At 39.1% G+C, this 24724-nt stretch overlaps 1 protein-coding gene across 2 annotated transcripts in view; it reads left to right on the top strand.

The window, feature by feature from the left end:
• GPBP1 (GC-rich promoter binding protein 1) overlaps window positions 1-24724 on the top strand; it is a 39139-nt gene that overhangs the window by 11704 nt on the left and 2711 nt on the right. For both annotated transcript variants that reach the window (XM_089495474.1, XM_089495465.1), the window contains 8 exons: window positions 9641-9760; window positions 16500-16623; window positions 16913-17136; window positions 19152-19218; window positions 19904-20088; window positions 20450-20587; window positions 20805-20966; window positions 21468-21664. In XM_089495474.1, coding sequence (XP_089351600.1) covers window positions 9698-9760; window positions 16500-16623; window positions 16913-17136; window positions 19152-19218; window positions 19904-20088; window positions 20450-20587; window positions 20805-20966; window positions 21468-21664 — 1160 coding nt within the window. In that variant the 5' untranslated portion in view covers window positions 9641-9697. The remainder of the gene's footprint in view (window positions 1-9640; window positions 9761-16499; window positions 16624-16912; window positions 17137-19151; window positions 19219-19903; window positions 20089-20449; window positions 20588-20804; window positions 20967-21467; window positions 21665-24724) is intronic.

Below are 24724 nucleotides of genomic sequence, written 5' to 3'. Positions count from 1 at the left end.
GTTTGAAACTGAATTATTACTGATATGTGTTTTGGACCTTATAGCTGAATTTCTTCCTGCTAAGTTTTCCAGAGGGCTTCTGCTGAGCAGGAATTTGGAAGGATAAGGATGTAGAGAGACTCTTTGCTTGCTGGGATGTTCATACTGTCTTCTCTGGAGGATTTATTCTGATGTGGGTGCTAAAACATTCTTACTGATTAGAATCGTGCTGTTCTCTGTTCACACAGGTTTGTTTTAAGGGAAGCTGATATAAGATCCTTGTCTTTTGTCCCTAGAGGCATTTGTTTTTTACTGCTATCAAGAATAACAAGAACTCGTATGTGCAGCACATAGTCCTGTGCAAATAAGATGGCAGTTTTGTGCAGAGATCGTTGTCTAGTAGCATTTAGATTAACTATGGGAGACCAGGTGAATAGCTAATGTAAACTTGCCTTCCTGACTCCTTCTTGACTCTTTATTGTTGTTTGATACTCTTTTTGTACCGTTTTTTTTAAAAAGTACCTGTTTGTAAATGCTGCCACAGAGATCAAGTCCATAAATGTAATGCTTGGATTTGAAGGTGGCACACACTTTAAAAATAGGATAATGCCAAAAGCTGACCCTGAAAACAAGGCAGACCTCTGTTAAAAAAGGCTCTCTCAATGTTTTTAGAGTCTTTTTATCCATCCAGCCCCTTTTCCTCATTCCCTGCTCAGCTGGAAGTTTTTCTTTATAGCAGCATCACTATTGGAAGGATGGTTGGGAAAAAACTATTGGAAAACATTGAAAACTACTCTTTCTTTGTGGTGTGAAAACCTGTCCTTATTCTTTCCATGTTATTTCAGCCTCTGGTAGCAAATTTTCTGTTAAAGAAGTAATGCCCAGGAAGACATCTACTTCATTAATTGTGGTATACTGGTAGCTTTGGGCAAGTCACACTTTCTCAGCCTCAGAGGATGGCAGTGGCAAATTCCCTCTGAAGGAACAAGAAAATCTCATGATAGTTTGGACCTTAGGGACTCCATAAATCAGAAACGACTTGAAGGCACATGGCAACAACAACTGGATTAACTAAGAGAATAGATAGAATGAAACAATTGTCAAAATATCTTTGCTCAGTTAGACATCCTGGCAACAAATGTTCAAAGTGATGCAGTGGGAGATGATAAAACTCAGGGACTATGGAAGGTACCATTAGGTGTGCATGGGCGGCTCGGGGGCACAGCTCATGGCTCATGCCAAAAGCCACCACTCTGCTCTAGAAGACTCCAAACGTATTTTGTGAAGGCACAGGAGATGCCATCAGAACTGGGCAAAAAGAAGGCACTTCTGTTCACATGAGCATGTTCCCCTTTCATTTTTGTCAGTTGCTCTTCCTGTTGCTTTTATTACTCTGTATTTCTTGAAGGTCTCAGGTCTGTGGGGTGGGTGCCTTGTATGAGAGATTTTTGTTCATGTCATAAGACCAAAGCCTTAGATATCAAGGAGTTGGTCTTTCTTTGTAAGTGAAGGAATTGCCTAATAGAAAAAATGTCACTTAAAGATAAAAAGTATAGTTGCCACTCCAGCTTTACATATCATTTGCCCAGAATTCTTCACATATAAACCATTTTACAAATGCTGTCATATATTGCTGCTGCTGCGATTGTACACTGTTTAGGCACTTACTTCTGAGTTTTGTATAGTTATAATCTCTTAAAATTGGTATTTCAGGCCATACGAAAATACTGCAACCCTCTTTGGATTATTTTTTTAAAATGATGCTGGGATTAACGCTCTGAGTGGAGAAAATTGAAGGAAAACTTTGCTTGTGCGATTGGGGTGCATCTACACCATAGAAATAATGCAGTTTGACACCATTTTAAGTGTTGTAGTCTTAGCCTATAGAATCCTGAGATTTGCAGATTTACAAGGTCTTTAGCCTTCTCTGCTGAAGAGTGCTGGTGCTTCACAAAACTATAAATCCCAGGATTCTCTAAGATGGAGCCATGGCAGTTAAAGTGGTGCCAAAATGCATTATTTCTACAGTGTAAGATGCACCCTAGGATGCAAAAAGGCATAATGACAATGTGGAAAGCAAAGAAGATAAGACAGCTGTGAAAGTGCCAAGATCTGTTAAACCAGGAATAAAAGCAACAAATTAGTTTGTGATAGATGTCATTTATACTTGGTTACTTTGTTCAAGAAATTTAGGATTCAGCTGATGTCCCTGCTCAGGAAAGTCAAGGAAGCTTATTTTTACCCTCCCAAATTTTCCTTTGTTTACTTCCAGAACATGTTTTCAGGAGGTACAGGAGGCTAAATGGCGTGGGAGGAATAATTGCAAATTGCCTATTCTCATTTCTTGTGATGGGAGTGTCATGAATGTAGTCCCATTCACATGGCATCAGCATTCAGTCCTCTGACTTTAATGCTGATGTGTATGGAGGTGAGAACTAAGAATATGTAGTAGGTATGAGTGTTTGGCTTGGATATGCTTCAGCTACAACATAAGTTTGTTCTTGGGAGGTTATAAACTAGAGAGATGTGGTCTAGTGAAAATTAGTAAAGCTTCTATCACTTGAATGCAGAACACATATTAAATATGAAATCTGTAGTGCTAAAGTGATAAAGACTCCTGGTTGGAGTCTAATATCAAACACTGTACATTGAATAAAAACATTTTTGTGACATGGTAGTGAGATAGAAGATTGTGATAGGGCTAAGCAGCTTGTTCACTGTTGAACATCACACATAATTAGGACTCAACAAGCTGTGCTAATGGTTAAATCCATTTTAAGTTTTTTTTTCAAATGGCAAATAGTTTATCTTAAATAATAATTTGATTAGTAGTAAATAATCCAGCTACAGTTGTGTTAAGAGTTCATGCCTTTTATCATATACAGTCAATAAAACAATTTCTTTAAATGAAGACCAAATTGAATAGTTTTCACAACTCTGAAAATGTATACTTGACCTAGTAAATGTGTGTTCTTATGTGCCCTCAAGTCATTTCTAATGTAGGCATTTAATTTTTACATCATGACAATAGACTATTCTGTTTTATTCAGTAACTGTAAGTCCTTGTGACTTACCTGTTGTGAACATTTTGTTTTTTTTTTTGTGTGGCTGGGATTTTGTCAAGGCAAAACGATAATAGAACATTGCTAAAAAAAGATGAATTTTTCTAATGTACACATTCCTTTATTTTTGTGCCATCCCGACAGATGGTCATAGTCTCTCATCATATGAAACCTTAATTGGGGATATTTTTTAAATGATGGTTATGGCTAAAATGGAAGGTTACAAAATGTTAGTACAGTGCACCCTTGCTATCTGCAGGGGATCCATTCTGGACACCCTCCCCCCTGATAGCAAAAAATGTGAGACCTTAAGTCCCATTCTTTTCAATGGGTACACACTACAGTTTGTGCCACTGTGTGCGCACACACCCATTGAAAAAGCTGGCGTTTGCTGTCTCCAGAAGATCAAAATGTGGATGGCAAACCTGTGGTTGGCACAGGCGCGCTGTACAGCACAACAAACCAAGAATCCAACTTATACATGAATAGATCAGGGTTGCTGCAGATCCTTGGTTCATGTGGGTTCACTCCATAGAACAGATTGATACAAGTCATGGTTAATCGGTCAAATTTGCACTGTTCAGGAGATGGTGTCATGGTATAAATCATAGATACAATGTATTCTCTTATAACCTGTGATAGCCAGGAACTGGTATTGGCTTTTGAAAATCCTTTGTTCTTTGGAGAATTATAATTGCCTTTAGAAATGTGGCCTGAATACCTTCATCACCATTTCCTCTTGCAGGGTTTGTTTTTGGCACTATATTTTTAAGGATCTCTTTGCAACCTGTGCATTTATTGGTCATTTCTGCTGGTTTTGCTCTTCTTGCTTCCTCTAACACGTCAAGCAAAAGGGGTGGCAATCACAGAAGGCCAACTAAGCTGTGGCACCCTGTTTGTGGTGTTTACTTCCCTGTTAATTTTGCCTGGCACTAAACTCACCATCCCTTTGACATCAGTTGAATTTTTTTAAGGCTTTTAATGTGTTTCTGTTTTACTTGCTTTGTCTTGACTTACATATTTTGTCTTATTTTTTTAAACTGCCTTTTAAGCAGTGCTTGAAGAATGCTATATAAATGTGTTAAGTAATTAAAAACAAAATAAATGTGTTGGAACACCTGGTTAAAACTGGGCTCACATATTTGTCAGACATCACATGATATAGAGATGTCTTAAGTTAGGTTGCTGTCCCTTTCCCCATCAGTAAGATGTGTAGACCTTCTGAATTTAAACATTTTAATGTTGTCAATTTACCTATTATACAGCATGCAGTCTTAGGGATTCCTAATCTAAGAAGTGATGGGGATCCTTAGACAAACTAGTAGTATTATTTTGTTTACTCAGAAAGTACTAATTTCTTAGCAAATAGTAGCATGTCTTTTTTAAATGGCAAAAAGTATGTCCAGGGAATAGAAATGGCTGTAGAGGCTTTCTTCTTGGAATGCCCACAAGAAATTCATTAGGGATGTAGAAAACCAGGGCTTCCTTTTATATGTTGCTGATTTATTTAATTACTTTATTATATTCATAGTATACTCTTTCTTTGAACTGCCTCATGCAGCTTGCATAGGGTTTCCAAAAGAAACCCCACCCAAAAGCACTTTGGTTCAGCAGCAGAACTGCACAGTATGCTTTCAGAGTATGCCCCCCCCTTTTTTTTTTTTGCTGTATGCCTTTCTGTTGTATTGCTCTGATCATGTGGGCTCTAATTCTGTGGCTCAAATTGTATTGAGCCTATAATGATAGTTATTGCATATAATGTTTAACAGTCTAGTAATTTCTCACACTGTAGTCCAACTAGATAGTGTAGGTATGGTTTTTATGTTATAAATTCAGCCTGAAATAGGGTGTTCTATGCCTGTGTAGCAAAATGTGCACATGAGGCTCTATCTGGTGTTAGTCTGAATTGGAGTACTGTAGACCATTCACTTCAGGTCAGTAGAGTTCTCATTGTATGTAGACAATAGTGAAACGCTTGCTGAATTTCTTTTCTTGGAATGGCTGAGATGCATCTGCTGTTCCATTACAGTTTACTTATTTAATTTATATCCTTTGCTCCAGAACTGAAGCCAAGGGCAGCTCACCATAAGATTGAAGCAGATAGAGATGAAACTAGAGAAACAGGCATAGGTAAAATTACACAAAGGTTGTAACATTAAAAATGAAATACAGTGGACCCTTGTTATACGCTGGGGTTTGGTTCCAAGATCCCCCGTGTATAACAAAATTCGTGTATGCATTAAATATAATGACATAGCAAAATGGTGTCTCTTATAAAAAATGGAAAATCAAGGTTTGATATTTGAAATTTATACTTTTTTGGAACATTTTCAAACCGTTTATGCTTGAATTCGTGTATAAAAAATCAGTGTATAAGAAGGGCCAACTGTATGCTGTCAGAACTACCGAATTGAATTTAAAAGCAGCTAAAATCATAGCAAAAAGAAAAGACACAGCATCAATCCATTAAGAGGGTTAATTTGAATGATTTAATTGTCCTCAAATGTCAGTTAACAGTTGCTTCACAATTATTATTACTTTTTGCTAAGGAAAACATGTTAGCTGGACAGCTTTGTATCTTCACACTTATATGGCAGAAAAAATTGCCAGAGTAATGAAAGTGTGTGTTGGCCAGCTGTATGGGCTCATATTTGTAGTGAACTGTGACTTGTGAAACGTGAAAATATAAATAAAAATGTGAATATGATCAGCTTTGTTTTCTAGATTTTTGTGCATAGTAAACTATGATAAGCATGATGATGATGAACTGTATTGAGTTATAGATGCCTCCACTCTTCCTTTTTCTGGTGTCACAACAAAGAGTTGTTTGAAAATGTGTGCTTTAATCACAGTTTGAATTTGACAAATTGATTAATGTTACAAACAAATCCTACAAACAAAGCTACCTCACTTGCATCCGTTTCAGAGCTTTTCCAGGTGTTCTAGGGTCTGTTGCATGCCTGTCCCCAAAGGACATTATGCTTACTGTGACTTGCTTGCAGCATCATTTTTAGGGCAAAACATTTGCATTTGCTGGGATTTGTGCTCTGTTATTATAGCAGGTGAATTGAGTCATGCTTCCACAGTGCTGTCTTCTCCAAATTTGTTGATGATATTTGAGTTGGTGAGACCTAATGATATGTGTAATGGTGTTCAGTCACCTGTGTGTACTTACTTATGTTCTGGATCTGTACCCCATGGTTTCTTAAAATATGTAGAGTGGGTCAAGGAGGTGATTAATAAATACTTTTTGGTGCTCTCTCTCATTCATTCATGCATACACATGAGCACAGAAAGAGAGGGAGAGAGAGATATCCTGGACTATTTTAATGAACAGTGATTAAAACAGTTTCTGAAGAAACAGTTCCTAGACCTGGAACAGTTTAGTAACTTTAGGCTAGATGATTGCCAGTCACCTCCAGGCACTTTTAGATGAAACCAACGTTTAGATCTGTGTCAGTCTGAGTTTCTCTCTTGTTTTTGTATAGAAACTGTTTTATTCATTCTATAACTTATTTCAGGGGATACATGGGGGAGGATGTCCTTTTTGGTTCTCCTTGTTCTCCTAGTAGCTTTCAGTATTGTCAAAAGTGATGTCCTCCTAGTTGGAATGATTGTTCAAACTGGGACTAGGCAAGGGGTACTGCTTTACTTTGACTACAACAACATTTAGTTATGTTGTGCATTTAACCCAATTCGAGAGTCAAAGTGGCTTACAGTAGTTTTTTTTTTAAAATAGTTAAGAATTCACAACATACAAAAGTTAAGTTTTTAAACTACAGTGCGCCCGCGTCATACATGGGCGCATTATACACTGCTTTCAGCATACGCGACGCTTCTTCTAGTGCTGTGCACCAGAAGAAACAATGGCACACGCACACACCGCCACTGCCACGTGCCATTGCAAGCACGAGCCACATTACTTGTAATGGGGCTCAAGCATATGCGTTTTTTGTTTTACGTGGGGAGGGATCCGGAACGGACCCCCCTGCATAAAACAAGGGCACACTGTATGTATTAAGAACATAAGCCATAAAAAATGCAACAGATTAACAGATTGAAAATCCAGCATGTTGTACAGGTATGGCCCTTAAAAAGAACAATGTGTTAATGTGTTCTTGGCCTCATGGACTGTTCAGTTAGGGTTTCTGTAGGAGTCAAGAATTGTCTATCTTTGTATTTAAAGTCTACATAGAACTGTCATGTGGAGTGATGCAGAATTTTTCAGTGGATTGTTACTACACCCATGACACCACAGCTCTATTTCTCCTTTACATTCTCAACAGGTGATGGAGTGAATGTGCTGAATAGGGTTCTGGTCATGACAGTGAATTGCATGAGGACCAGTAAAGAGGCTTAATCCAGAAGAAATTTGAGAGTTAGTAAATTGTTCTTTTGACCTGATCAGACTGGTTGTTTTTCAGTCTGCTTTAGACAGCGTTGCACACCCCTTAAAGGAGCAGTTTGTGGTTTGGAGGACCTGCTGGATCCATTCTTGTCACACAGCCCTCAGTGGCATGGAGTAATTTCCTCCAGCTTTGATGTCTGGCTCCTGCATCTGAAGCATGATTATCTAGCATCAGTACCCTGTGCCTTGGTAGCCTCTTGGTTAAATTACTGCAGTGCACTATATGTCAGGTTGCTTTTGAAAATACAGCCGGCACAGAATGTAGCAACCAGATTGATGACAGGGGCCAGAAGAGTTGATCATAAAAAAGCTATTCTATCCCAGCTGCACTGCTGCTGATATATTTCTGGAAAAATTCAGAGAGCTGCTTATTTATGTGCGTTATATGACTCAGGGCCTCAATACTTGTTGGAATTCCTGTCATGAACCTACCCACACCAGTAGAGATTTTCCTCAGAGTGGAAAAAGCAAGGGTCTTTTTTGTTGGGGCACTTGTTTGTGGCATGTTCTCTGCAAGGCCGGTCTGGCGTCACAAAGATGTTTTTTCCACCAGGTTAAGAATCATTTTCTCCGAGACATTCAAGAAATTGGATGTCAGAAGGGAGCAGTTTTGATGTCTTCCTTTTAACTGCCATCAGGTTGAGTTTGACTTAAGGCAACCCTATGAATGAGAAACCTCCATGCCTAGGCAATTTATAATATGCTGCAAACCTCAAAGAATGTTAAAAAAACCTAAAGGCTTTGATGTGAATAGTTTTTGTAGGTATACACCATTTGGACTGTTTCTTCTAAGAATAGTGTTTGGTTCTTCTGGTACTGCCCAAGATTTCTTTTCTAATGTTTTTGCTGTTGTGTGCCTTCAAGTCATTTCTGGCTTATGGCTACCCTGAGGTGAACCTATAGGGAAGTTCAAACAAAAACCCACGGAACCTTTATTGGCCAACTGAAATGCACAATATACTTGTTGCAAGCTTTCGAAGCTCCACTTCTTCAGCAGGAAAGTTGTTACATACCAAACCGGAGAAAAATTAGAGATGTTAGTAACATGCCTGCATTTTGTTGTTTCTCTCCTTAGTCAAGATGGTATGGGGAGGGTATCTTTAGCAGGCTGGCCCCTCCTCTTCTGGCTATGTGGCAGTTGGGCAAAGACCAGGAAATTTAAAGTCCATTTGCATATCCGTTTGCTATCGAGGAGTATTCTTGACAAGGTTTGTTCAGAGAGTTTTGCCTTTGCCTTCCTTTGAGGCTATCTCCAGAGTTCTAGTCCAATGCTCAAACCACTGCACCATACTAACCTTCATTGTGAGTAGGATGTTTGTGCTCAGCTTTCTGCAATCATTCACATAGAACAGTCCTTCCTGACTTTTTAGTCTGGCTGAATTCATTGGGCCTTAGTCTTGGAAAGGGTGCATTGGATTGCATATTTTCTTAATTCTAACATGTTTTAAGGCAGCTATATTTTGTGTCATGTGTGTGTTGAAGACCCAAGCAAAATTTTGGGCAGTTTTCACTTTCATAATGTAATCTTTAGAGAGCCAGTGTAGTGTAGCTGTTTGTGTGTTGAACTGCAACTCCAGAGACCAGGGTTCAAATTGGCCATGAAACCCACTGGGTGACCTTGGGTAAATCACACTCTTTCAGCCTCCGGATTACAGTGGAGAACTAGTCTTGCCAAGAAAACCCCATGATAGGCTCATCTTAGAGGCGCCGTAAGTTGGAAACTGCTTGAAGGCACATAACAACAACAACTATGTGATCTTTGCATAGAAACCTCCATATAGGGACAGAAAGTTAAGCCATTCATGTGCCTTCTCATTTGTAGAGATTACTCCCCCCCTCAAAAAAACCCCTCCCTTTGATATCAATGCATGGTAATATTTTAAGCAGGGAAACATTAACTTAGGAAGAAAGATGGGATACAAATAAATATAATTTAAAGGCAAGTTGGGCACTAAAATCAGGATTGGTTAAAAATTTTCAAGAGCTTCCAGTTTTGTTTCTGTTCTACCAGGGCAAGAGAGCACTTTGGTGACAGCCTATTTATAGCACTTGGTGTTCTGTTTTAGCTGTGATTATTGAATTGTATTATAATTGTTCTTTTCACTTCTTAATTACCTTGTGTGCCATTGAAGTATAAATACAAGATACACACATTTCTCCTACCAAATGATATGTGTTATTTCCCTGACAGGTATTTGCCATGAGGTGTTGAAGCCTTGTTTCACTGGTTTGGAGAGATTGGACCTAAATGGCGCAGCATGACTTTGCTCCAGCCTGGCTTAATTTTCCTACTCCACCATCATCATCAAAGGTGTGTCTTTAATTCTCAATAAATGCCAAGTACCAGAAACATCTTGCCATTTCCTTTTCAGATTAGCACAAGCTACATAACCATTCTATAGTTACTAATACAGGTATACCTCACAATGAAATAGATGTGTTCCTGAGCATTACTTTAACAGAAAATTTAGTACCAGAGGCAGAAATAACATAGAAAGAATACGGATACGTTCCTATACCACCAAAAGATCAAAATAAAAAGCTAGTGTTTCAGCAAACTTTGAAACACATGTGAAACACATATGCTTCCAAAAATGCGTGCAGGAATGACTTTGCATCAGCTTCTTATGATTTCCATTTTGGTGGCTAACATTATAGATCTATGTTTTTTCTGTTGCTAAAATGCTGGGGATAGCAGGTGACACAGGCTTATCAGCTCTCCCTTTTTCTCTCTTGTTTTATTGTTCATGCATGCTTAGTAAGGGATTCCAACACTCAAGTTCATGCCCAGCTTCTTTCACCAGCCTCCCACCACTAATGCTGCTAAGAAACTTCCAGCTAGAGAGAGACAAGGAAGAAAAAAGGGGGGGGGGGCGCATAAAAAGCCTTTTGTAAAAAGAAATTTCTTTGCATGAGGCTTTGTTAAGTGAGGTAATAGTGTTAACTAAAAAGTTTGAGTATTTTTTGAACATAGATTTTAGGGGGGAAGGGCTTTTAAATTGGATGCTCAGAAATGTCCATTACATTAAGCATCTCTTTAAGATAGGTGTGTTTTTTTTAAAGAAAGGAAGTCTAAATAAACATACTAAAGCCTGTAACTATGGCCCGTTACAGACTGCCAAAATAAAGCTGCTTCGGGTCTCTTTGGAGGTATGCTGTTTAAATGATGCATGCATCCTAAGAATCTGGAAGCTGCACTAAAGCTGCACTCCAGTGCTTAGGAATGGAGTGTGGCTTTGGCACGACCTCCGGACTCTTAGGACCCATGCATCATTTAAACAGCATGCCTCCAAAGAGACCCAAAGCAGCTTTATTTTGGCAGTCTGTAACAGGCCTATGATTTTTAAATAAGGCAGACTTTGCAGTTGACTGTTCATTATTTTACTGTGACCAAATATTATTTTAAAAATGCCACAGTATCTTTGACAGACTATATTGTACTGCTGTTTATGGACAATAAACAGCAGTTTGTTGTTCATTGGAAATTAAAGTAACAGTCCCATTAACGCAGCAACAGTAAGGATCATAGCATTGCTTCTGCCAGTGCTTGCCTGTTGTAACTTCAGGCATCTTCAAACAAGAATACAAGGTATCATTAGTGACAGAGTTGTAGGACTAAGACCAAAGCAACCCAGATTGAAATCCTTATTTAGTCATAAAGCTCATAAGCAAAGGAATGAACACACTCCTTTGCTTATGAGATTAAAATGGAGGGAGTGTGGATGCCACCCTAAGTTCCTTGGGGGAAAGGTGCAAGTTAAAACAATAGTTATAGAATATAAACCCATGAATTGTTCTTTTTCAAAAGCTAATGTTTCTGTTTTATGGTAACAGTGATCTAATTTATTTTTGTCATTGGCGTATGTCAGATCTGTTGATCATCGTATAATGTATTTCTTTTAAAAAATTATGACCAAAGGCTTCTGGATTTAGACAGCAATTAATATTACAAAGTTGTAGAAATGGGACATTTAACATTAGAAATATATTTTGTTGTTGAGTAAGCATAAATAAAGAATACTTTGTATTGTACTGGAGATAAGGGTTAGTGGACCTTTGAAGATCTAGAAAGGAAGGGAAATCATGCAACTTTCCATAGGTTGCTGGTCTCCAACTGTTGACAGCAGACATAATGAGAAGGAATGTTGAAAGTTGTGGTACAGCATCTCAAGGGCTGCATGTTTCCTTTCTCTGGACTAGAGGATTCCATCTTTTGCATCTCTATAATAGATGGATCTTTGCCATATCATGTCTACTCATTATATAATTTTATTCTGTGCTGCTTGAGCCTTGGAATATTTTGTTTTTGAAACTGTGAGTGTTCATGACTATTAATATGGGCACTAATCAGTAAGCAGTGAAATGTTAGCTTGACCAGTAACTATGGATCCTCACTTTTGAAAATATTCTTATTACTACTTACACTTTGATTGTCAGTCTGTTTTCTAGATAAATCTTTCACTTAGCTCTTTCTAAATAAATATGTATGGGATTCTAGCGCTTGGTATCCTTTTATGTTTAGAAAGTCAAACAGAATTTTTTTCCCTTATTTCTGAGAATTGCATTGCATAGTTTATTCCGTCAACAAGCCAGGACAAAATTAAACAATCCTATACATTGCAAAAGGATAGAAATGATATATTCAAAACTATGACTGTAGCACTCCATCAGTAATAACCAGTATCTTTTTGCTGTCATTACAACTGATAAAGAGTGTCACCACTCTTCATATTTAGTGAAGTCCAAACAACTTAATATTTAAGATTTGGTTTTTAGTGTGGAAAGCAGTTGCAATTGAAAAGAATTAAGCATCTGTCCCTGCTTCTCAAGATTGGTTGTTATATGCTGTCAAATTGGCTTCAATTATGGTAACCCTATGAGAGACTTCCAAGAGATCCTGTTGTTAATAGCCAGGTCTTTCAAGCTCTGTGCTATGGTTTCTTTTATTGAATAAATCAATCTGTAATGCAGTCTTCCTCTTTCCCCACTCCCTGATGGTGGTGGGCATCACCTTTTTTTTCTACTAACATGATAGTCTTTTTGCCCTTCCTCATAGCTGTATAACTCTTCTCCAGCACCACACATTACACTACACTTATCCTCAACAGAAACTACAGTACATCACAGCTGTATGATCAGCATATCTATGTTTGTATACATGTCTGTCCCAACTGCACTTTCTGTTTTCAGAAGCCCACTTAAAACATTTTTGAGGCATGCACCTCAAGCTTTGCATGTACAAAAGCTCTTTGAGAAAGGAAGATTCCATTAATGAATGAGAGTACCCAGAACTGTTGGAAAGCTAGTCTACTAATTCTAATTCATGTTAACCCTATTTTATTTTGGAACGGCGTTCTCCCACTTCCCTCAAATCTGCATAGATGGCCTGGTGGGGGGTGGGGGGTGGGGGGAGGAGATAGCAGAAAGGAAATGGAATTCTACTCCAAAATACAAACAAATCCTTTTCTTACTAACAGTAGCCACTTAATTAATTTTAGTTTCAATTGAATCTCTAACTTCTGATTTAATTGTTGGATTTAATTTCATAGCAGCAGGCACACTATGGCATTTTTTATTCCTTGGTGGACTGATAGTCCATCAGCCACAGAGTATAGACGCTGCCTGTCTAGGAGGTGTGATTGATTCACTCAAGGAAACAGTCCAGTAGCTGGGCTCATGGTTTGACAGAAGAGGAGGGGGACATCCCTTCCTCCCTACGCCCCATGTACCAATCTGCATTTTTTCATCTTGCCTTCTCTCTTTTCTCATCTTGCTCTTCCTTCTTTCCTGTCTTTCTTTCATTCTTCATTTCTCGTGATCACTTTGTAGCGGTCTGGGTTTTTCTAACTTGCATTCACAGTCTAGTTCCTGAGTGTGCTATCATTGGGTGGGGGAGTGGGTCTGAGACGAAGGAATATAAACAGAGAATCACATGAGAAGAGGAAACCCCTTGGGAAACTTGGAATATATGGTGGAGGAGGGGAAACAAAATCATAGAAAGAGAGGAGGAGAGGGAAGATAAGCAGAGAGGCAATGCACAGAGAGTCTGGGAATGAGATGAAGAGAAAGAGAAAGCAGCAACATTTTTATGGTGGAGGCAAGAGAAAGAAAAATGATGTGTATGGGAGTTTAATAGAGTTTTTGCAGTTAGAAGAAAAAAGCACAAGTGAACAGTGAACCAATGGGATGGGAAGAGAAAGTTTCTGTGTCAAACAAATCATGTCATACATTCAGCATGCTGCAAGAGACAGTGCTGATGTCCCTTGGGCTCAGGGGGCTTTGAATGAGGTGGTGGAGTTTCCACAGGCTAGGAGGCTTGAAACAAAACATTAAAACAATTGCTGTAATTTAATATGTTGCCCTTTTCCCCCAACCACTGTTCCCACTCCCCATGAGTGCATGCTCCATCCCACTTTACTTTATCTGAAATGTACACGTATGTTCCAGTGCTGTGCTGTTACCACCTTCATTTGGGACCTGGGAGTGGGAACAGCTTCAACCAAGCCACTCGTCTTGGAGTCTACCTCTTGGTTTAGTGCCTCCAGGAAGTGAAAATTCAAAATATTTCCATAGTGCCCTTGATATTTCTGGGCCATTGGAGCACACAGTTTGGGAACTGCTAGAATAGATTAGAGATTTCAGGTGGTGCTGATAAATAATATCAGGGCTTCATATAGTTGCAAAATGTTGTTTTTATATAACACATCTATTTTCCTTTTGAAAAAAGCCAAGATAGTTAGTATTAGAAGCAGGGTTTCCTTCCCCTCAAGACTTACTGTACAAGGAGGTGGGGTGGTGGTCTTCATCTTTTGTTCTTGTTTCCCCCCCGAAAAGGCCTGTGTCAGCACCCATAATGATATGGAGGGTACCCTTTATGGCCTCATTTCCACTACCTTTTGAACCAGATCACGAATCGGTTGGAACCGGTTCAAAAGACCCTGGTTCCCACTTAATTTGAATTGCTGAAGCGATTCCGGGGGGGGGGGGGGCATGCTCTAGACCCATTTAAATTGTGTTATTTTGACACTCATTTTTCCGCTTGTTTTTTGATGAATCGATTTATTTTGCAATAACATGATTCAGCCCGTGTGAACCAAGTGCAGATTCGAATCCACTCCCTGTGATGTGGCTTGCCCCTCTTCCCAAGCTTTCTGGCCATGGCTGCCACCTCCGCTTCCCTAACCCCCATTTCTTCCTCCCAGGGTTCCCCTCTGTACTCACTGGGGAGCCCCCTGAACACTCCCAAGGGACAGGTGGTGGCGTGGCACCGATGGTCCAGCCTCCCTCTGGAGAAGGCTGGTGGTCCCCCTTTGTCGAGCTGCTGCGTTGCCACCTTCTGCAGCTGCATGTCTCGCCTGCGCCATGGAGGATCAGGCGCAAGGAGGGAACCTTTGCCGCTGCAGCCTCTTGCCCCTTCCCTGACCCCTTGTCCTGTACTGGGAGAGTCGGGGTTTGACTGGGGGAGAAGTAGCTGCTTTGATCACTACAAATGTACTGTGAACCATGCTCTGCTGCTGAACCGATTCCGATCAGAAACCCAGTGAGGCTTACATTCTAGAGCAGGTTTTCAGGAGACACAGTTGCCTGCAGGGCAAAGAGAAATGTCGAAGATTCTGTTAATCAGTGGTTCCTAAACTTTGTTCCTCAGATGTTTTGGACTTCAGCTCCCAGAACTCTTGAGTGTTGATCAAGCTGGATAGGGCTTCTGGGAGTTGAAGTCTAAAATACCTTGAGGGCAAAAAGTTTGGGAATTACTGAGTTAAATGCTAATCCAACCCAATAAAAATATTACTATCAATTGTAAAACCTAAGAAGCATAAAATAACCATTAAAGATGCTTTTATTATTATAGCAATTAGCTAACATCTGTATAAGAATTTCATAATGAGAAGCTATGTTTTGCTTAATTTGTCTTTTTGTGGTAAGGTTAATTTTGATGTAAATCACTATGATTTGAATAGGCTATTTAGCCTCTTATATATTTGACATTGACTGTTTTCAATTTGTCTCTTAAACAGCTTCTGATCGTGAGCTACATTTTTATTATCATTTAAGTAAATATGTTCAGTATAAATGTCTTTGTAATGGGCATATTAATATTTTTCACTAATTTTGTTAAACATTACCGGTAACCTAAAATTGTACTGGATGGAGATGGAAGAAGTAAGATGAAAGAAAGTTGTGAACCAGTCTAATTTTAAATTGCTCTTTTGGAGCTGGAAGCCTTCACTCGTAATAAGAGTGATGTATGGTTTGTTGGCTGTAAAAAATTTTTTTCAGGTGAAGACGATTCTGTTAATAAGTAATAATACTTACCTGCTTTTGTTCTTTTGAGTACAGTATCAAGTTGCTTTCCATCTCACAGTAATGGAGAGATTAATAATATCTTGAAATGTAATGAATCAGTGAAAGTTTTAACAACTCATTGGTTGCTACACTATCAAGCTTAGTAGAACTCTAGCTCCACCATGTGCTGAAAAGGTAGAGCGTATGATTGCACATGAAGCAGTAATTTAGAGAAATGTGTGTGTAAATTATAGGTGAAGCTCTGTTTTTGATGCTCAATTTTTTAATGTATGTATTGTGTTAATGGAATATGTGCTATATACACTCTGCTTTTAAGGCAGCCTATCTGTATAGATAAAACCAGAAATAAGCAGTAGCTGTGGCTCCTTTGAATGTTTATGTGGGAACTACTAGAGATTTAACTATAAGTGAGTTGTGCTCTTAATTACTTTAATCCAGGGAGGCAGAAAATTTTGTCCTCAAGATGTTATTAAACTAACTCTCATCAGGTCTAGCCAGCACAACCAATTATGATGGGTAAGGGAGTTGCAGTTAGTTGTTGGCCAGGCCTTCTCCATTGCCTTCCTCTTGAGCAGAATTCATTTTTTGAAAAGAGGCTTGCAGAATTTTAGGGCCTTCATTTCAAATTTAGAAAACTTTGAAGAGTGCATCAGGTCTTTTTACTCTTGGATTACAGTATTTATAAATTAATGAATGGTTTAGAGTTCCTGTTGTCCTCACTTATTGTTTGTTTTCCTGTTTAGTCATCACTGAATTTTGAAAAGCATTCTGAAAGCTTTTCATGGACAGAGAATCGTTACGAAGTTAATCGTAGGCGGCACAACTCTTCTGATGGATTTGATCCTAGTAGTGGCCGTTCAAATGGAGGTTTGTATATATTTAGTCTCCAGATAAAGTGTTGATCTTTTTAAATTTGATTTTAGAATTTAAGTACCTATAATTTTAACCCATCTGCTCTTAGACATTGTGTGAGCGTTTTGAATGTTTCACTGAAAGAGTCTTAATACATTATATTGAGTAAAGATCTAAAATCTGTTCAGTTCAGTTATAGAACTATTTTTTGGCAAACGGGAGCACACTGTTCTTGCTTTTGTAGTCCTGCAAAGTAAAATACAAAACTGCTTGTAATTTTGTGTTTAATCTTTTATGATCCAAGGTCATTTAGGAAGAAAAGAGAGAAATGGTTGGCGTTTCCAAGGTAGAAATGGCACTGAAAATACAAACCACAGAGTGGGATACCATAGTGGAAGTTCACGTGCTCGAACCAGCAGCTTTCAGTCTGGAAAAAGCCAAGGTTTGCATGAAAGCAATGCATCTGAATGTGAGATTATGAAAAAAGAAGACAAGGGAGAGCCCAAACAATTTGAAGCTGAAGACTTTGTAAGTTAGCTACAGTATATTCAAGCACTTGCAGAAGGGAACAATTTACCACTTCAGTTATTTTGAGAAAAAGCCGTTGGGCTTTTCAAGTGTTCATTCTTTCATATGCAGGATTATTGTGAAAATCCACTGTAACATAAATGTTAATGTTTGGGAATTATTGTTGCTATGTGATATCTCTGTATATTTAGTTCAAAGCTCATTTTTCTGACCTGAATGGGTACTACTGTTATTTCTGCTCAGTTTAATATTTATTTATTTAAAATATTTATGCCCTGTCCTGCCTCTGCTTACCCAAGGTGGTTAAGAATATAAGGCAAAACTCCATGTTATGTTAATCACGTGGTTTCCACTTGCCTTGTTTCACAAGCATCTTCTCTATCAGAGTTCTAGTAGCAGATGTATGCATGCAGGGGTTGTGGTCTAACTATCCTTGCATCAGAATTCAGATCATGGCTTGTGTGCTGGCTATTTGGAAGAAAAATCTTGCATACAAGAAGCCATGTCATGTAATCTATTTTAGCCCTAAGTTAAAAGAATAGTTTAGTAATTTTAAAAACAGATGGATGATGACAAGATGCCATTAAGTAAGAAAACCAAAGCAAAATAGATAAAACAGACAAATAAGCATAAAAATAATTCAAGCATAGCAATTAAAGTGACTTCAAAAAGGAAGTAGTTATTTTATGATTGAAAAGCTATCCAAAAGGGAAAGAAATGTTGATCACCTTAGAGAAGGGATCAGATGAACCTCCATCAGGAGTCAGTTGATGAGCCCAAGTGCACCCACAGGAGAAGAACCCTCTCTCGTGCAACTTCACATGTTTCAGGGGATGTTCATGAAGGCCCATAATTATCTCAATGAATGGGTGGATTCATACAGGAGAGAACAGTCCTCCAGATAAACCTGGTCCTGTACCGGATAGCAGTTACTATAAAACTGTCATTAAAGGGCATTAAGGATCATCATCATACAACACTATTCGAATCAGGCTTTGTAACTAATGTAGCTGTTGTGAAGAGAATTTTTTTCCTGGACCTGGCCTTTGTTAATAGTCTGGCTGCTGCATTCTAGATGAATTGTAGATGTACTGCAGCTTTGTACGGAGCAGATGGTGGTGATCCAGATGTGATATATCTGTGGCCCAAGTCTGTAGTCTCCAGAAATCAATGTCTTGGTGCCCCAAACTAAGGTGGATAGACAGTCCTGGGTGGGATATAGACTGCCGCTTTGCAGCGGTCTCCCGCCGGCGCCATTTGCTCTGCGAGGGAGCCGCAGCAGCCAAACCGCACGGCTCCCGCGCAGAGCAAAAAAGAAGCTCCATTTCGGAGCTTCTTTTTGCGGCGCCTTTATGATGTCGCGAGGCGCCTCTGGCGCATTCGCGACGTCATAGGCGCCGCGACACGCCTGGACGCTATGCGTCCAGTACGTAAACATGGCGGCCCCCCGTGTGGAAGGGGCGCCGCCATGTTGTACGTATTCTATACGTACTAGGGTTAGGGGGGTGCGGAAGCACCGCCCCTTCCTAACCCTAGTACGTATAGAAGACGTACTATATGGCGGTTTGTATCCCGCCCTGGTCACACCTGTTTGGAGGGTCATAGCTGGGTTTTGAAGATCCTCCAAACTGTGAACCTGCATTTTCCAATCTAACACTGGTTGCTCAGCTACTCTGCCTTTTCTGGATTCAGTTTTCCCATAACCAGTCCATTATTTGCTTCCAGATATTTGCCTGGAAGCATAGAATTGGGTATCATTTCTACACAGATTACAGTGAATTCCAAATCCCTAGATGATACCTCCCATTGGCTTTGTATTTATATACCAGATAATGAGTAGAGTGATCATGTCTCTTCAATTCTCCTCTCCAAACTGCTGATTTTCCCATTTGTTCTCACATAACTTCTGAAATGTCTCTTAGCAAATCACTTTTACTGTCTTGCATGTTGAGATTTTAAACTTTAAATGATTTCTAGCAGTAATCAAATGATGTACTATGTTTATCTCTTTTTAGCCATCCCTGAACCCTGAATATGAGAGAGAACCAAACCAGAATAAATCATTAACTGCAGGTGTTTGGGGTAAGTGCATTGGATGTGAATGTACAACAGCATTGTTGTACAAGTACTTGTATTCCTCATAGCATGATTTGTGTGTGTGTGTGTGTGTGAGAGAGAGAGAGAGAGATTAGATGTTCACCTCTGTGGGACAGAAGACAACCATAGTGAGGATATATTATTATATGTACTTGCCCCCACTGAAAACAACTGCCATGTACAGTATTTGCCTAAAGTAGAGGTGAGAATCATGTGACCATCCTGATAATGATGGGTTGAAGCTCCTAGCAGTCATCATCATTGGCTGTGCTGGTTAAAACTTTATGGAAGTTGCAGTCCAACATCTAGAGAGCCACATGATTCCCACCCTGACCTGAAGCTAAGATGGCTATCCATTGATGTGGGAAATTCCTTATACAAGTGAGACGTGCAGCAAAATATTGCAGTCTTTTTTTCATGCCCTAAGAAGAGTGCTTCTGTTCAGATGCCATTATGCTACCTTCCAAGATAAGCCAACCCATCCCATTTCCCTCCCTATTTCATTTTTATTTTCTGACACTCTTCATGGTGCTACAAATGCTTTGATATGATCTAGAAATTTATAACGAGAACTGTATTATTTGATTCTCAGGTGTTTTACTTCTGACTTGAATATAGCCATGCAATCCATGATGAACCCCCCCCCCTTTTTTTTTTTTTTTTTTTACAGAATATCCTCTGAATCCTAAATCTAGATCTCCACGAATGCTAGTTATTAAAAAGGGCAGTACAAAAGATTTACAGATATCTGGATTCCCTGTGGGAGGAAATATTCATTCACAGTCAGTCAAGAATGGAACTGGTGCAAGTGTGTACAAAGGTTTAGTCCCTAAACCTGTCATTCCATCAGCAAAGGTAAATCGTGAAAATAATGTGTTTGAGATGTTGGAATTCCATAATTTTTCTTTTTCATTTCATTTTTGTTGAAAGTGAAAAAGTTACCTACAACATTGCATATGAAAAAGATATGAATCCATTTGATCATATTTATCCCTTAATGGAGTTTCTCTTGTACCTTATCTTTGTTTTTGTCGTCACCTGTCAAAATTTGTATTGTAAGCTCCTTTGGACAGGGAACCACTCATTATTTCTTTATCAGCCTATAATGTTGTGTAGATGGATGGTACATCATAAATGTTACGGTCATTTGTAGAACTATTAATTTTGCAAACTGGTTAATATTCCTGTATTAAAAATACTCTTCCATTTTATTTAGACTACTCAGTGGAAAAGCCAAACAAAAGAAAACAAACATGGGCCTCCTTTTCCTCATGATTCCCCGTATGGTATTGGAAACTTTAGTGCTTTCAAATCTACTTCAAAGGCTGTTGGATCACAGAGTTCAGTGAAAGAGGTATCATAAATTTGGGGTTTTTTTTTTTTCCTTTTCAACTTTCATTTTGGGTATTTCTAATTGGGGCATGTTGTGTGCCTGCTAACTTTTTAAGTAAATGGAAATCTGACACTGTATGGTTGAAATAAAACAAGAGCCTCACTAGTTGAAAAAAAGTGAAAACGTCCCTCAAATAAAACTTTTCTCCATCTTAGTGTATATTTTCTCTTTTTCTTAGTATAATCGGTCAAATTCTTCATCCCCTGTTGATAAACTTGGCCAGCCTCGCTTAACCAAATTGACACGAATGCGCACAGATAAGAAGAGTGAATTTTTGAAGACGCTGAAACGTGATCGAGTGGAAGAGGAACACGATGAGAACTGTGTAGGGCAAGAGAAGGTACTGTGTGTTTGCACAGTTTTTTTTTAATTAATAGCTTATTTCTGTCCCAGCTCTTGCTCAGAGAAACCCAATGTATTATGGTTGTTCATAGATTTTTATTATATCTATCAATCTTAGCCTATGGGGTTTAATTTTAAATCAGCCTTGTGCCACATGCTAGAAGTTAGCAAAAGAATTTTTGACTTCATACTTCAAAGATAATTTTCTTAGCTAGTACTGGTGGCTACACAGGCATTGTGTCTCTGAATTCTAACTGTTGAGGAATAATAGGGAAAGACGGCTTTCACCCTCATGCCCTGCCTCCCAGAGGTATCAGTAAACTGGTGTGGCGGGAAGCGGTAAGGGTGAATTAGATGGGCTTCTGTTCTAGTTCAGCAGGGACTATTATTGTTAATTTCTAATGAAATACATTACAGTTTGTTGCATCATTTCTGCATACATGAGTTTTATGTATAAATCTTGTTTGGAATTTACTCAGATATGTGACTTCTTTAACAGGATGATGATGATGATGATGATGACTTTAATTTACATAACAGCAACAATGGTCACCAAGAGAGGGACATAAACCGGAATTTTGAAAATGAAATTCCCCAAGAGAATAGAAATGCTGCAATGATGTCTCAGCAGCTCATCCAATCTTCAGCATTTCCTGAGACTGATGTCCTTTCAAGCTCGCTTGAAGCAGAGCATCGGTATGTACTTTAAAATTGTTCTTGCCTTTAAAAAAAATCTTGTTGGAATAAAGATTAATTTATATATATGAGTTGATACATAATATTATGTTGTTTTCCAATATAGATAACCATTATCATTTTGGTTTTAGAATTTATGTGTCTCACTGGAATATTCAGAAGGCTTGCATATATTTATAGCAGAGAACATACCTACATTTTAATTACAGGAATAGCTAATACCCCAGAGGACAGGATCAAAATTCAAAATGACCTTAATAGGTCAATTCTCAACACAGAAATTTAAGATACTGCACTTAGGGGAAAAAAATGAAATGCATAAATATAGGTTGGGGGACACCTGGCTTAAAGACTGCATATGAAAAGGATCTAGGAGTCCTAATAGACCACAAGTTGAACATGAGTCAGCAGTGTGATGCGGCAGCTAAAAAGGCCAGTGTGATTCTAGGCAGCATCAATAGAAGTATAGTGTCTGGATCAAGGGAAGTAATAGTGCCACTCTATTCTGCCTTGGTCAGGCCTCACCTAGAATACTGTGTCCAGTTCTGGGCACGGCAGTTCAAAGGGGATGTTAACAAATTGGAGCGTGTCCAGAGGAGGGCAATTAAAATGGTAAAGGCTCTGGAAACCATGCCTTATGAGGAAAGACTGGTTATAACCTGGAAAAGAGACAGTTAAGGGGTGATATGATAGCCCTGTTTAAGTATTTGAAGGGGTGTCACATTGAGGATGGAGCAAGCTTGTTTTCTGCTGCTCCAGAGACTAGAACACAGAACAAAGGATGCAATCTCCAGGAACAAAGATTCTACCTCAACATTAGGAGGAACTTTTTGACAGTAAGAGCTGTTCAACAGTGGAACACACTCACTTGGAGCTTGGTGGGATCTCCTTCCTTGGAGGTCTTTAAACAGAGGCTGGATGGCCATTTGTAGGGGATGCTTTGATTGTGATTTCCTGCATGGCAGGAGGTTGGACTTGGATGGCTCTTGTGGTCTCTTCCAACTCTACAATTCTATGATTCTATTGTTCTACATAAATGAGGAAATCCAGTTGTATTTTATCAGTGGTATGGATTCTGTTGGTAGATGAGAGCCTAACCTTCTTGTCTCTATATGTTCTGAAATTTAATCCAGAAGATGGTGAGTTCATACAAAATAGATTATGGGTGATATTTGTGGGTGAGAGGGAAATCCTATTGTGCAGGTAGATGTCAACATGGCTAACAATTTTTTCTTTAGTGTGTTTATAAATTCAGCAAAGAAATGGAGAAGAATTGAATGTTGGAAGGGACTGTAGGGTCTAGGACAGTCTGTTTCTGTTACCTGTTTTCAAGATATTTTAGACTTACTTCCTTCACTAGTGGCTATGTGAGTTCAGGCTGATGAATTGCTGTTCAAAATATCTCTAGGGTACCAGGTGGGGGAAACTGATAAAGGAGAACTCTTCCATTTCAGTCTTTTTGCTACTCAGTGGGAGAACCTCACCATTTACAGCTGTGACTTTCAAGTGATTGCTATTGCATATTTCATTTCCATAGTCTAGGGCATAGTTTGATTACTCATCTTTCTAACAAATGTGCCTATTGCTTTTTTTTTTAATGCATGACTGCACAGAAAATGTAGTTTGCTAGGCCACTCTTAAATGCATTGCTGTATTATACATGCATTGCCATATTCACAACTGTGTTAGGCTTATAAATATGGCAGGTTAATGAGCCCACAGAACAAAAGTAAATCAGCAAGAACAAAATATTGGCCTTAAAAGTTTCGTATGTATACTTAGATATTTTTAGGATATACATTACTTTGAACATTGAACAAAGATGAGCCAGACTCGGATGAAGAAAATGTGCTTGTTTTCTCAATTTTAATGGGTCTAAAAGATAACTGCATTCTGGTCTGGTCTCTTCAGTGTTCTTTTGTCTGTCTTAAGCCAACTAAGGGGTTGAGCACATGGGCCAGATCGGTCCCTGAGTTGGTGTGGAAATGGGCAGGTGTTCACACATCCAGCCCTTCCCCATGAACACCGCATGTTTTACTTTGCCATGCCATCACTGTCACTCAGAAACTCCCCATCACTTTGTTTGATACGGAAATGGGGCACCTGGCCATGTGGGTGCAGCCAGGCACCCTGTTTCCACATCGGACACGGTGATGGGGCTTCTGAATGAAAACAATAGCATGGCAAGGTAAGGAGTGTGGGTGATGGTGTAAACAGCCAGGCTTTCCCACAGAGTTTCTAGGAAAAAGCATAAAAACAGATATTTTATCCTGGGATTCTGAATTAGACAACATAATAATAATAATAATAAACTTTTTATTTATATGCCGCCCTTCCTTCGATCAGGGCGGCTTACAACATGTTAAAAACAACAGATTAAAATACACATAAACCAACAGTAAAAAGCCCCATAGCCCAACCTCTTGGCCACGAAAGAGGAGGGAGGCCCACAGGATATTTATTCGGGGAATGCCTGTTGGAATAGGAAGGTTTTAAGGTCCTTCCTAAATTGGGCCAGGGTAGTAGCATGAAGCTGGGAGAAAACGACTTCTTTTGGCTCGTGCAGACAACCCCTAAGCCATATTTGTCCCATTTACAGAAGGATTAATATAGATGGGCTAAGTTCAATTGTTTGTCTCAAAGCAGATCTTCTAAGTAAATGGAACTAATATACCATAGATACTTGACAACAAGTCGGGAAAATTATGCCCCAAAATGGACTCCAAAATTATGGGTCAACTTATATATAGGGCATTAAGTTAATACTGCTTATAAAGTTCCTAAAGAAGTGCGCACCCATTCTTCATAGTCAGGGATCTTTAAACATCTCCCCATTTGAGTCCCCCACACATGCTCTCCTCTGTGTGTGTGTTACCCCTCAGCCTTCCTTCATAGCTAGAGCTCACAAACAGCTGCTGAGGCAAAGAGGAGAGAGAGAGAGAGAGAGAGAATGTCAAGGCTTGTACCCTGTTTTGCAAGCCATGAGCCTTGGAAATCCTGGGGGTGAAGAGAGAGGGGGAGTTGTACCTCATTTTGCAAGCCATGAGTCTTAGAAAACCT

The sequence above is a fragment of the Sceloporus occidentalis genome, unplaced genomic scaffold, assembly GCF_023333645.1.
Source record: "Sceloporus occidentalis isolate IW3139 unplaced genomic scaffold, rSceOcc1.0.p SCAF_1, whole genome shotgun sequence".
Lineage (NCBI taxonomy): Eukaryota > Metazoa > Chordata > Lepidosauria > Squamata > Phrynosomatidae > Sceloporus > Sceloporus occidentalis.
The sequence above is the reverse complement of the archived record's forward strand: the minus strand, read 5'-3'. Positions and strand labels throughout refer to the sequence as shown.